This window comes from Notamacropus eugenii, chromosome 2, assembly GCF_028372415.1.
Source record: "Notamacropus eugenii isolate mMacEug1 chromosome 2, mMacEug1.pri_v2, whole genome shotgun sequence".
Classification (NCBI taxonomy): domain Eukaryota; kingdom Metazoa; phylum Chordata; class Mammalia; order Diprotodontia; family Macropodidae; genus Notamacropus; species Notamacropus eugenii.
This window is the reverse complement of record NC_092873.1, coordinates 287024228-287039253: the sequence shown is the minus strand read 5'-3', so window position 1 is coordinate 287039253 and position 15026 is coordinate 287024228. Positions and strand designations below refer to the sequence as shown.

General features: G+C 35.9%; 1 protein-coding gene and 1 non-coding gene across 5 annotated transcripts in view; both read right to left on the bottom strand.

Annotated features, from left to right (window-relative positions):
* GPSM2 (G protein signaling modulator 2) overlaps positions 1-15026 on the bottom strand; it is a 51233-nt gene that overhangs the window by 15661 nt on the left and 20546 nt on the right. For all 4 annotated transcript variants that reach the window (XM_072644206.1, XM_072644207.1, XM_072644208.1 and 1 more), the window contains 5 exons: positions 6760-6981; positions 4176-4311; positions 2346-2488; positions 1551-1674; positions 1289-1404 (listed from right to left, as the gene is read on the bottom strand). In XM_072644206.1, coding sequence (XP_072500307.1) covers positions 1289-1404; positions 1551-1674; positions 2346-2488; positions 4176-4311; positions 6760-6981 — 741 coding nt within the window. The remainder of the gene's footprint in view (positions 1-1288; positions 1405-1550; positions 1675-2345; positions 2489-4175; positions 4312-6759; positions 6982-15026) is intronic.
* Positions 8118-8219, bottom strand: LOC140530567 (U6 spliceosomal RNA). The gene has a single exon (XR_011976002.1). It is a non-coding gene; the product is annotated as a U6 spliceosomal RNA (small nuclear RNA).

Here is a 15026-nt window from a genome sequence, read left to right as displayed (position 1 = left end):
TTCACAGCAGAACTCTGCAGCCTTCAATGCTATCTAGCCCAATCATGAGAACAGTTTTATGCCCTCTGACATCAGAATAGAAGATATTTCATATTTAAATTCCAATTCAAAACATGCCATATATAAAGTGATACATTTTATTTACTTTTGAGGGATTTTTATCATCCAGCCAATGTTAATTAATGTAATCAACATTTAAAGAAGAGTATTTAAGATTAAATGGAGTAGTAGCATATTGTTATTTTGGGACAGCTGGGTGCAGTGGATAGAAAGCTGGACTGGGAGTCAGGAAAATCTGAGTGTTCAAATCCGGCCTCAGACACTTACTAGTTGTGTGACTTTGGATAAATCACAACCCTATTTGCCTCAGTTTCCTTATCTGTAAAATGAGCAGGAGAAGGAAATGGCAAACTACTCTAACATCTTTGCCAAAAAAACTCAAATGGAGTCACAAACAGACACAACTGAAACAAGTGAACAATGATATTGTTATTTTGTGAGAAGAAATCCTGAAACCACTGAATTTTTTTTTTTAACTAGGCTGGAATCACTGGAAAGCTCACTTATCACTGGATTAGGAGTAGATTTCAGTTACTGGTGGGAGGTGAGAGTGGAATAAAAAGTATGAGTAAGCAAAGCTTTAAAAAGAAATGTTAAAAATTGTTTTTACATGTAACTAGGAAATAAGATATATAGGCAACGGGGTATGAAAATCTATCTTGCCCTACAGGAAAACAGAAGGGAAGGGGATAAGAGGCAATGAGGGGGAGATCGAAAGGAGGGAAGACTGGAGGAAAGGGTAATCAGATTATACACTGTCCTGGCGTGGGGAGGAGGGGAGGATGGGGAGACAATTTGAATTCAAAATTTTGTGGAAATGAATGTTGAAAAACTGAAAATAAATAAATTTAATTAGAAAAAAAAGTACGAGTTGAGAGTGGAGTAAGAATGAGAAGAGGAAATACCTTCTCTTACATGAGATGGCTCTCTGAAGAGAGAAGGAAAGGAATACAGGGAAATTTAGGTGATGTAAAAATAAAAGACAGCAATAAAAATATATTTTAAGAATATATGTATAATATGTCACTTAAACATCTGATTAAGTGTCTCTCTGTGAAATACATTTGAAAGACTTCAGGTTAGAGTTTCAGTGACAAACGATGCCATCCAAATAAACATAAAAGTCTAGGCTCCTTTATCTTAGAAAAATTATAAAATTGAAACATTACTAAATTCATAAGCTCACAAATATTTACTTTGCATTTATCAACAGAACTACTGTACTGACTTGTAGTAATCCGCAGCAGTTTCAAATTCACTAAGGAATATATATGCATTCCCAAGATTGCTGTAAGCTCTTCTCTCAGCAGCTTTATCTCCAAACTCTTTTGCAATCAAGAGGCGCTGAAAGAGAGAATTCTAATTAGACATGAAAGTAAAAATCTGCCTCTCCATCTTAAAGCCCACAGTTAGGAAGTGAGAAACAATAAATGATTTGATTACAGTTCAGGTGGAAAAAAACATTGCTTCAGGACATTTCATCATCATACCTGCTCATGGGACACAACAGCATCTCTAAAGTTGCCAAGAAGGTAATGTGTATTTCCAAGATTCCCAAAGGCACGGCCCTGGGCTGCTCGGTCCCCTAAAGCAGTCACTATTGATAGATTTTCCCTAAAGGACAATAAAGATTGTGAAGAAATATAGTTGTAAATACTTGGTTTTGCTTGCATTACGACTTTAATTCTAATAAAAGTAATATGCTAAAATACTCCACATTTTTGACAAACTAAATACAAAAGAATGCTGCCTTGTTTCATTAGCTCTCTTTCCAGCTAAAGAATTTTGTAAAATTATGATTTAGTAACAAATTGTGAAAGGTAGCAAATATCCATGATTACATTAGGAATCTGACTCTTCAACAATAAAGTAAAAGAGTATAGAAACTGTAAAAAAATTATTTTTTATCTACTACCTACATTTCTCATAGCATGACATGTCTATCAACCTTTAGCAAAAGTCTATTTTTCTGTGTGTTCAGATGGAACTGCTTTACATTAAAACCCAGAACATTACCAATATTTGTCAATAGGTGGCACTGGTCCACCTTGAGGTTTCAGAGGAGGGAAAAAACACCACAACAAACAAATTATTCTCATAATTTATTTTTGCCTCTTTAGTAGTTCTACTCTTAAAAGTCTTTGCATGCCTACCAGGAATCACCCAGGTCAGTGCTTACATATGATTCAGGGCTTAAGGAAGGTGACGTGAACAGCAATGAGAAGGAAGAGGAGGAGGAAAAAGGGGAAGCAGAAAACAAGGAGGAGGGTGCCATGGCTACTCACTCATAATAATCTGCTGCTTTCTGCAACGCAGTTTTCACCTCTTCTGGAAATTCTCCTGGGTCATGAGAGCCAGGACAGCCAACACTTTTTCCTTTAGAGTGGTATACATTTCCAAGGTTATAAAGTGCTCTTGCTTCCCCAACCTAAATTGGGATGCCAACAAATTAGTTACACTTAAAAATTATGAGCCAGCTATTAGAATAAACATAATATAGAAACATTCTTAACTTGTAAGTCACAAGAGTAATGCAAGTATTTATTTTCTTTCTGTCCTATCCCTTGATAGGGAAAAAATAAACAAAACAGCTTGCAACAAATATGGATAATCAAACAAAACAATTTCCACATTGGCCAGGTCCAAAACTCTATGTCTCATTTTGCCCCAAATCTATCACCTGGAGGTGGGTAGTATGTATCAGTACTGTGGAATCAGGATTAGTGATTACCTTGATTAAGTCTTCCAAAGTTGTTTGACTCCACAAAGTTATTAATACATAAAACGATTGTGCTAACTTCATTCTGCGTCAGTTCATATAAATCTTCCTAGGTGTCTCTTAAGATCATCCCTTTCATCATTTGACAGTATTCCATCATATTTATATACCTCAATTTGTTCAGCCATTCCTCAACTGAAGGACTCCCCCTTAGTTTCCAGGTTTTGTTTTTTAATTTTCACATTAGTCATATTGTATAAAAGTTAGAACGAATGGTAGGAATCATGAAAAAAATAACCAGAACAAATGATATGTTTCAATCATGAGTCTTTTGGAGTTGTTTTAGGTCCTTGCATTGCTGAAAAGAGCTAAGGCTATCAAAGTCAGTCATCGCACAATGTGGCTGTTACTCTGTACAATGCTGTCCTGGTTCTGCTCACTTCACTCAGCATCAGTTCATGTAAGTCTTTCCAGGTTTTTCTGAAGTCTGCCTGCTCATCATTTCTTACAGCACAATAGTATTGCATTATATCATATACTTGTTCAGCCATTCCCCAGTTGATGGGCATCTCCTCGATTTCCAGTTCTTGGCCACCACAAAAAGAGCTGCTATAAATATTTTTGTACATGTGGATCCTTTTCCCATTTTTATGAACTCTTTGGGCATAGTACCAAATTGCTCTTCATCCAGATTTTTTCCCACAGCAAAAAGAGCTGCTAAATATTATGAGTCCTTTTCTTCTTTCATCTCTTTGGGGTATAAGTCTAGTATTGGTATTGCTGGGTTAAAGTATTGCCTTTCAAAATGCCTATCAATTCATAGCTCTAGAAATACATTAATGTGCTGTTTTCCTGAAGTCCCTCCAACATTTGTCATTTTCCTTTTTTTGGTTAACTTTGCCAATCTGATGAGTGTGAGTGAGGCGGAGCCTAAGAGTTGCTTCAATCTGCATCTCTCTAATTGTTAGTAATGTATTACATTTTTTCATATAGATCTTTTTAACTTGGATTTTTTTCTCAAAAAACTATTTATCAATTAGGGAGGAAATGAATTTTTCATAAACTAGGTACCAACAGCTAAGAAAAATAATCTCTTTAGCATCCATGGATCTTTTCAAATATTTTCTTTGTTATTAAATCTCAGGTGAGTAAAAAAGTGATACGATCTCTTATTAGCAACTTTTGGATTGTTAATTTTAGGCTGGGAAGGGATCTTGTTTGTCATCGTACCTTGCCACTTTTTTTTACAGAGAAGGAAACTGAGGCTCAGAAAGGTTAAATATCTGCTCTACGTGGCAGAGGTGGAGAATGATAGCCAGGATCCAAGCCCAGGTCCACACACTCCATATCCAGAACACTTTCCACTGCACCACACCATTTAGTATTTCAATTTTACCTTATCATCAAGTTCTCTGGAGATATCTAGGTGTCTCTGGCAGCAAACTATAGCTTCATCAAAGTTGCCAAGAACTTTTAAGGTGTTTCCCAGGTTACCACTGGCTTTAGCTTCACCTAACTGATCTCCAATGGTCCTGAAATTATAGGAGAGTATGTCAAACTATTTCAAAAATGGTGCTTTCATCCGCAAAATCTGTTCCTTTCAAATAAGAGTAGAATCAAAGAATTTAGAGCAAAGTATTTTGCTTTCCAGAGGATAAATCCTCATACAATGAAAAAAGTCAATCGATATTTATTAAATGCCTACTATGTGCAAGACATTGTGTTAAGCACAAGGGATGTAAAAGAAGCAAAAGGCAATCCTTGCCTTCAAGCAGCTTCCAATATAACAGTGGAGTCAACATGCAAGATGGGAAAGAATTAACAGAGGAAAAGTTCTAGAATTAAGAGGGGCTGGGGAAGGTCAACAGTAAAAGATGAGAACATAGCAACATGATAGACAGATGGTTTTCATTTTTAAAATCCATTAAACTCATAAGCCTTGTTTAAATGGCCCATCTCATATTTCTTTAGGACAGCAAAAGGAACTGGACCTGGGATATCTTTTAGAGGGAACTCTTGGTGGAGGAAATTCCTTCAACCAATGCAGGATTGCACCTTCTTTTAAACCTTTAGTCAGAGAGTTGCTCAGAGTACTGAGAGGTTAAGTCACTTGCTCAGCGTTTCTTGAACCCAGGTCTTCCTGACTCCAAGGTTGGCTCTTTATTCACTTTATCATGCTGCTTCTGTATATTTTTTTTAGTTAAACTTAATTTATATCCATTTTTTGTTGCATTCAAGCAAAATAAGGTTTTAGCTATAAAATGAAGCCTTAGAACTACAACTCAATTTAAAACAACAAACATCATTAAGTGCCTATGGACTAGGCACTGGGAAGACAAAGGCAAAACAGGCCTTGATACCTATTCTGGACTACTATGATGTCCTCTTAATTGGTCCCTCTGCCTCGCATTCCACATCTTTTCCAATTCATTGTCTATATGGCTAACAAAGGAAATATAAGGACAGGTTCTGACTATATCACTCCCCTATCTCAAACACTAGTGGCACCCTAGTTATCCCTAGGGTAAAACAGAGAGCCCTTCACAATCTGGCTTCAGCCCTTTCCAGACTCAGTATACATTACTGGCACCCCTTCTCATACCTAACAGTCTACTCAAACTGCCCCTGCTGCTCCTTATTCATGACACACTGCCTGCCCTCTGTGCTTTTGCAATGACCACTTTTAATATTTGGGATTCATATCTTCCTTGCCTCAGCCTAGCAGAATCCATGATGTCTTTCAAGATACAGCTCAGGCTCCATCACTGACATAGAACTTTCTGATTCCAAATTCTAGTGTTCTCCCTTCCTAAATGACTTCAATTTAGTTTGCATTTATTCTCTCTATATATTTATATGTATGTATTATCTTCCTCTATAGATTGTAAGTTCCTAGAGGATAGAGATGGTTCTATTTTGTCTCTGTATCCCCAGTGCCTAGCACCCAGATACTTAATGAATGATTATTGATTGACCATGTAGGAGGAAAACAGCACGTACACCAGTAAGAAAATGCTGTTGTCTGTCCTTTGTTTTCAAAGATGATCAATGACATCACAGGGTGATATCTTGACTTGTGGGTGAACTGGACAGAGCTGCACAAAGTTGTCAGCCTCAACCTCTCTTCCAGAGTCATTGAAGTCCAGTGGCAAGACAAAAGCAGGAAGACTGGTAAAGTGTGGGATGCAGTGGATGACCTTGGCATCTCTGATATCTGACCAAGCTCTAAGTGCTCCATAGCACCTGCTGCAGCCACCTTCATGGACAATGGAACAAACTGTTCTTATCAGCCTATTTGGCCAAGGGGAATTTTTACATGCTTCAGATAGACATCCCCCTAACTCATCAACAGTTAACCTTAATCTGGTTTAGCCCTGTCTGCCAACATGGTTTTTCCATGGTGTGGCCACTGCACATGCTACAGTTTCTTGGAGCCACAGGTTAGAGTTGGGTGATGGATAGACACTGAAAGTGGATGAACAGCCCTGAAAAGGGTTCAGTAAGCCCTCAAACCAGAGGTGCTAGTCCTCCTTGAGCACCCCATATACTCCTAAAATGTAAACTATAAACATAAACTATTTAAAAAGTAATTTCAAGAAGGAGAGAGTCTAATAACTTGGAGATCCAGAGAAAGTTCTATATGGGAAGTGATGTATTAACTAGGCTCTGAAGGAGTCAAGGAAGATTCTATCACCATTTGTGTAAAGGCACAGAGACGAGAGATGAAACACTGAATTAAGGAGACAGTAAGCAGGTCTATTTGACTAGAATGTTGAGAGTGTGAAGGGTAGAAATATGAAATAACACTGAAAAGGTAGGGGAAAGTCAGATTCTGCATTAAATGACAGGCAGAGAAAGGCTATAATTATAATTATTATAAAGACTATAATTAATTGCAGATACATTTTTTAAACATCGGCAATAAGTTTTCTCAATCAAAGGCAATGCAAGAAGAGTACATAAAAGTCTAAAGATATTACCGGGCCAGCGTTAAATCATGATGATGATACTCTAAAGCTTTGGCATAGTCATGCAAGTAGAAGTAGGCATTGCCCAGCTGGCTATAAATAGCACTTAGTGTTTTTAGGTCTTCAGTTCCAACTTGAACTGCAGCTTCAAAGAACGACACCCCAGCGCGGCAATCTCCTGCTTTACACAGGCGTTCTCCTTCCAGGGCCAGCTCCAGGCAAGAAGCTTCCATTCTATCAAAAGTACAGACATTCACAGTATTACATCACAAACGGAACAATATTGTACTGAAAGTTAAAATGGAGTTAGACTTGAAAATAATCTTTAAGGTTCCTTTCAAGCTCTAAATTCTAGAATTCTAATAAACTGAATGTAGAATACATGATGACAAAGTCACCTACTTCTCGTTCAAAATAGCTGCCTCTAGAATTAGGCACAAACAGTAACGACAACTGTAAACAGTATCAATCAGAATCAAGTTAATATACTTATCATACTTCCCTGAACCACAGAGTCTATTATATTAAGTGACCTTTTATCACATAGTTAAGAGCCCTAATTTGTTAAAACATGGATATCATTTTTAGTGGGTTATCATTTATGACCTCATTGCTCTAGAGTCCTTTGTGCAATTGTCGGCCAATCCCCTATCACCTTGTGACACCTGGACCTAGAGAATGAATGACAGGAAGAAAAGGTGTATCAAGTGTAGTTTCTTCTGGAGCAAAAACTTCTGTCCATCCACAAAATCCCTCTCTGCTATTATATGTTTACACATTAGTATGACATTCAAGCTTTCTGACTTCTCCAGTATGGCTACCACCACCTTGATCTTCCACTCTATGACATGAAATGAGCAAATACAAGATAATGACATATCAGGGACATTTTAATAATGGAACGAAATATTAAGACAAAGTGCTCAGAAAAAAGCAGTCAAGTTTTTAAAAGCATACTTGTAACTCTTGTTTCCCTGAAGCAGAACTGAGAAAGATGGAACAAAAAAATCCAAGGGAAATATTTCTTTAAAAAAAAAACCAAAACTAAATCTGAGAGCCAGCTAAGATTTTAATGTATACCCACCACTTAATCACCAAAACATTCCAATTTGTGAAAAAGTTCACATGATTTTTCTTATAAAGATCTATCAAGCTACATAAGGAACCGATTTAAATTTGTAAAAATAAGAGATAGTCCCCAAATGACAATGGTCAAAGGATATGAACAGGTAGTTTTCTCTATTATTATTATCATCATTAAATTTTATTTTATTTTCAGTTACAAATTCTCTCCCTCCCCCCTCGCCCACTAAGAAGACAAAAATAAAATCCATTACAAATGTGTATGGTCATGCAAAACAGATTTCCACTAAAATATGGAACACTTCAAAAATTTGCATGTCATCCTTTGTGTAGGGACTGTGCTAATCTCCTTCTGTCAATTTTAGTATAAGTGCTGCTAAAGTAAGCCCACAAGCAGTTTTCGAAGAAAAAAAATCTGGGCTTTCCACAATCTTATGAAAAATACTCAGTTACTCATGATTGGAAAAATAGAAATTTAAACAATTTTGAGGTTCCAACTCACACACATCAAATGGACAAAGTTGATAAAGAAAGTAACAAATGTTACAGGGGCTTTGGGAAAACAGGTGTATTAATACATTGGTGGTATAGCTATTTGGGAACTATAACCCCCAAATCGCTAAACCAGAAATACCTTTTGACCCAGTAAGATCACTACTAGAGCTAAACCCCAAAAAGGTCAAAGAGGAAAAGCAACCATATGTATAAAAATATTTTAGCAGCTCTTTCTGTGGTGGTAAAGAACTGGAAACTAAGGGGCTATTCGTTAATCATGGAATATATGAACAAGTTATAGTCTATTAATATAATGGAATATTATTGTGTTGTGAGAAATTATGGAAGCGGTAGTTTCAGTGAAACCTAGGAAGACTGGTATGAACTGATGCATGAAGTGAGTAGAATCAAGAAAACAAACTATATGGCAATAACATTTTACAGATAAACAGCTCTGAAAGACTTAAGAACTCTGTCTAAGGCAGTGACCAACCATGATCCCAGAGGGCAAGTGATCAATCATGCTATCCACCCTCCTGACAAGAGAAATTATGGATTTAGGGTACAGAATTAGACATATTTTTCGGTTATGGACAATGTCAAAATTTGTTTTGCTTGCTACAAAAGTTTTGTTATCTTCATTTTTTCCAAAGTGAAGAGGGGAAATGGCAGTAATGGTAAATAGATTTTTGTTACCTATGGGGAAAAATTAATAGAAAAAATTATTATATGATACTAATGCAAGCTATTTGTCTTCAAATTATTTTCATTTTATCATTACTTTGTCAGTGTTTAATTGTGGGGAGCATCAAGTCAGTTACTAGGATTCTGTAAATAATGACTTTTAGCCTACAACTTCATATTTATAGACAGCCATGACCAAAAACTATATTGTAGAGTAGAAAAAAGTATGCTGAAATCAAAACGAAACACTGGCCTCAGATTAAAGGAGCCAACTGCCAACACAAACTATTCTGAACAAAGTTCCTGATTGAGTTCAAAACAAAAAGTTAAAAAAGGGAAGATTTCATCTGAATTGGTTAATGAAGGGATGAATACACATACACACAAACAAGTGGGTACAGAAATTTACCTACCACAACAAGAAAATAGGGACTAAATGGATTAAAGAAAAAGGGGGTAATAAGAAGAAAAGCACAATGGGGGGGGAGGATAGTATAAGGGAATAAAATGGAAGGAAATACAGTTAGTAATCATAATTATGAATATGAATGGAACGAACTTACCCAGAAAACAGAAAAGAATAGCAAAATGGATTAGAAACTAGAATCCAACAATATGTTGTTTACAAGAAATACACAAAACAGAAACATACATGCAGAGTTAAAATAAGATTCTGAAGCAGAATTCATTACACTTCAGCTGAAGTAAAAAAGACAGGGGTAGCAATCATGATCTCAGACAAATTAAAAGCAAAAACAGACCTAAGATATACCAGGAAATATATTTTGCTAAAAGGTACTATCGACGAATGAATATCCATACTAAACATGCACTAAATGGTACAGCATCTACATTTTTAAAGGAAAAGTTAAATGAGTTACAGGAAGAAGTAGATAAAAGTATAAGTAGAGGACTTCAATTTACCCTTCTCATACCTAGATAAAACAAAAATTAAACAAGAAAGTGGTTAAGGACCTGGATAAAATTTTAGGAAAGTAAATTATGTTAGAATATTGGAGAACGGTTGTGCATATAAACTGACCTTGTATTAGGGCATAAAAACCCCACAAATGGAGAAAAGCGGTAGTATTAAAGACATTTTTTACTGACCAAAATGTTATACTTCAAAGCCTAAATCTGTCCCTTTGCAACTTTCATTTTTTTCCCTTAGATTTGCATGGTTAAGCAAAACAAGGTTAATTTCTCTCCCTTATGATGCTTCAAATAATTTAATAACCTCTATCCTTCTCTGACTAGAAGCAACAAAGACCATTTAAAATTCCTTTTTTTATTCTCCAAATTCTCTAAAAATAGCTTTTAAAAATTATGAACCCTAAAGAATTCTAGAACTGTGAGTTATTATTTTTTTCTCTAAAATAGTTTAGTGTGTAAAAGCACACAGTGGCTAGACTCCTAGAATCCCACTTCTTGAAGTCTGCTAGTTTCCTTGTGTAATCCTGGTTAAGTCATCTGTGCTTCAGGCAACAAAACAGGATTCCTACTGAGTCCTGCTATTGCTGCTATAGATTCCTAATAGGACCCCACATACAGAGTTAGAACATGGTAAATCATGCTTTTGGTTTGTGGCCTGGAGAGATGGAACAAATTTCTTCTCTGTTTCAGATTCCCCAATAGACTAGTGGCAAAAAAACTTTTTCAAAAGAAAAACTACATACCATCTACCAACACATGAAAAAATACTTCAAATCACTAAAGAACCACACACAGGAAGTACAGTGATTTATTTGCCAAGAGTAAACAGAAGTCAGAGAACTTGGATTCAAATGCCTGTTCTGTCATACATCACCTGTGACCTTGGGCAAGTCACACCTGCTCTAGATTTCAGTTCCCTCTCCGATAAAAATGAAAAGGTTAGATTAAGTGATGTCTCCAGCTCCACAGTACAGGGATTTGGTTACTAAGGTCTGGAAATGGGGATACAGAAAATGTTGCTGGTCAGTTGCACCAAATCTTCTATTTTTTAAAAAGCCATTCTTTTTAAAAAATATTTTTATTTTTTCCCAATTATATGTTAAAATAATTTTCAAACTTTTTTTTAAAGTTTTGAGTTACAAATTCTGTTCTTTCCTCCTTTCCTTCCCCTCCCCCCCAAGATGGTAAGCAATCCAATATAGGTTATACACTGCACCAAATCTCTTTAGTCTTGAAATATGCATGTAGAGCTGGCAAAGACCTACCACATGACAGAGACTGAAAATAATTTCTTCACCGTAGCTCTTTTGAAGCTTTAAGTAGAGTTTATGGGATGATATGGGATGATAGGCAAGTGGCCAGGAGTTGAAAGTTTTCTTATGACATACAGTGACCAAGGGAGTACAAACAGCAGCAAAGAAAAAATGTAAAAGACAGTCTCAAATGGCTAAGGACTTCTCTAGTTAGCTGGCCTGGGGTATGAAATCAGCAAAGAGCTAAAACGTCTCTTTAAAGGTTTTGATTTAAAGGGTCTGAACTCCCTTGTTGCTATAGCTACATATAGTTTATTAGCAAGCAGTCTAGTGGAGAGAATTGATAATCAGAAGATCTTAGCTCAGCGGAAAGAAACAGATCATCTCAAAGGCCAGTGAATCACCATAGGACATCCATAGTTGAACAGTCGGCAGCAAGTAAAAGTATCAGAGGTCTCTCAACAATGGTAGAAATATTTGTAGGGTATTAAGTCCTTTAAACATACAGCTCTCCATTATTTAGCTAAACTGAGGCAGCGAGGTAGCATAGTTTATAGAGTGGCTCGAGAGCAGGGCCTAGAGAGAGGAAAACATTTCAAATCCATTCTTAGACATTCCTAGTTCTGTGAACATAGGCAGGACACTTAATCATGCCTACCTCGATTTCCTCAACTGTAAAATGAGGATAATAAGAGCACCTACCTCACAGGGTTGTGAGGATCAAATGAGATATTTGTAAAACGCTTAGTATAGTGCCTGACATATAGTATGTGCTTAATAAATGCTCATTCCTTTCAGTTCCACGTTTCCTTCTTTCTCTCCCTCAATCAAGACAAATCTGTCAAAATAGCTGTTGCTCTGCAATGGTAGAGGGAGTTTCTCCTCTAAATCAATAAAATCACAAATATGATCAGAAAAAAAGTTTTTTTCCATGACATTTCCAAAAAGTATGTTTTTTTTTTTGTTATGAACTTAAACATAACTTTGCATAGCTTTAAAATGAGATTACCAGCACTTTTATGATGCACAATTTCTTGCAAATCAAAAATCAAAATCAATCCCTATCTTGATTTTTATAATAATTAAATACTTCAATTTTAAATATCATTTCTACATGAAATGATGGATTTGGAAAAAAAACCATACTTGATTTTATACTACCTTAAGTTCTTCAGTAACTTCAGTAACAGTGTCCCTTAGACAAAGGTCCAAGGGCTACCTTATATAAAATTCTACTCCACAATAAACAGTTACATTATAGTTGAAACATTCTCATTGTAGCTTCAGCACCACAGCCAAGCTTAAACACCAGAACACAATTAACAACATGTAGTTGGGGCTGATCAGTTTATGAATTTTTTAATGTCATTAAACATGTACACAGAAAGTTATTTCATAATCCCTCTGTGCCAGCTGGAGAATTACATTACTTCACTAAGAGACCAAGTACAAAGAAAGGACATAAAATAACAGGATACAAAATTGGGTACATTTCCCTTTATTTATCATAAGTATCTGTTCATGAGAGTAATGCATTTAATTTGTGTATGTCAAAGAAAGGGATTTTCTATACATTCTAAATAAAATGCTGCTTGCCTTGACAAAAATGTTTCCATGTGTATATATATATATATACATGTACATATATATATATATATATACACACACATATATATATGCACCTAATAGTAATCTCTGCTTCTCAACCTTCTATGCATATTTTAAGTCACATACTAGTGCACTGAGATTTTATTCTAGCCCATGTTTGTTCTCTATGATTTTTATTCATAATTTGTTTTTACCTCTTTCAATTTCAAATATATCCTTCTCTCACCTTCCATCAGAGAATAATCCCTTATAAAACAAGAATTTTTTAAAAGGTAAAAAGTTTAGCAAAACTAAGCAACACATCAACTGAATTTGATGGTGTGTATAGCTCAATATCCACAGTTCCCCATTTCTGCAAAGAAAAGAGAGAGGTGCCTTTTCTCAGGTCTTGAAAACTAAACTTGATCATTACAAATAATGTTCAATTGTGATTTTTTGTTCTTTCCACTTACAGTGTTTTTGTGATTGTATACATTGTTTTCCTTTTTCTATTTACTTTACCTCAGATCACACAAGTTCTGTATGCTTCATATTCAAAGTAACATTCACATGCCACACTCAGGTTTAGCCATTTCCCCAATCAATGAATATTTTACTTTGTTTCTAGTTCTCTGCCATTAAGAAAAAGCACTGCTAAAAATATTTTGGTGTTTACAGGACCCTTTCCATCTCTGACCTTCCTTGAGACAAATGCCTAGCAGGGGGATCTCCGGGTCAACAGGTATGGACACTTAGTCATTTTCTTGTATTAATTCCACCATTTTTCAAAATGGCAGCCCCAATTCACTGTTCTACTAACAATGTATGAATATGCCTATCTGTCTTTCCACAACTCTGCTAATATTACTTGGTGCTCTTTTAATATCAACCTTTACCCATCTCTCCATATAGTCTTTAATCTTCCATTTCTTGTTAATCATCTATTACCTGCCATTTTTAAAAAGTTAGCTTTTTCAGCTTGTGTTCATTGTACTTCACTAGCAAAAGAAATGAATTAAACATCAAAGCTAGGCATATACAAAGGGGTTTGGAACCACAGGTTCAGAAAGAGGTATGTTCCATTTTCATCAGCAGCAAAACATTGAACTTTTTTTCAATATTTCTGTCTGTACTCTAGACTCTATGCCTCGTTTCCCCCTGTATGTCCTGTTTTGGCACCAGTTCTAGTGTCCAGAATCTTCTTCAATATAATCTTGCAAAATTCTAAATGACAGACCTAGAACCAATGAGCTCAAGTTACACGGAAGCTGATTCAGCTCCAAATAAAAGCATAAGCCCTAACAACAGTTAGAACTGTTTCTAAATGGAAAGCTATCTTTTGAAGTAGTGACTGAATATACCATCACTGGTGTTCAAGAGGAAAGCTGGATGACTATGTCAGAGATGTTGTGAAAGGTATCCACATACAATTGGTCAAGGATTGGACCAGATGACATTTAAAGTCCATTTCAACTTCAGGATCGCTCATTCCTTACTGCTTATGAACATGATTCCTTAAAAACCCTTCACTTGATCCTACTATTTCCTCAACCTACCGTTATCCATTTTATTCAAACTGCTAGAAAAAAAGCTGTCTACTTCCTTGCCTCCACTTTTTCTCCTCCTACTCACTTCTTTAAAACTTTACAATGTGGATTATATTATCGCAATTGAAATTGCTATAACGCCACTAATGACTTCTTTACTATCAAACACAATTACCTGTGCCAAATTATCATCCCTCTTGACCTCTCTACAGCATCTGACACTGCTAACCACCCTCTCTCCTCCCTGAATTTCAATAATAATATTAATAATAGCTAGCACTTTTATAGCACCTACAGTGGTCCAAGCTCTATGCTGGGTGCTTTACATTTGATCCTCACAACAACCCTTGGTGGTAGGAGATATGCAATGTAGCAGAAAGCACATTAGATTAGGGGTCAGAACACCTGGGTTCAAATCTTAACGATGTTATTTCCAGCATGACTTGGACAAATCATATCTGTTCTCTGGTCTCAATTTCCTTGTTTATAGAATGAAATGGAGCATTATAAGTTCTGCAGTCAAGAAAGTTTCCCATGTAGAAAAACATATAATCCATAAACAGAATTTTGTAGTTTCAAATAATTCAACTAATTTAAATGGTCTAATCTTTAGAATTCATAAACTACTGAGTTTTACATCACTAACAATGTGCAAAATGGCATATTTCCTAGAGGGAAAAAAAATCACTTTGGAAAG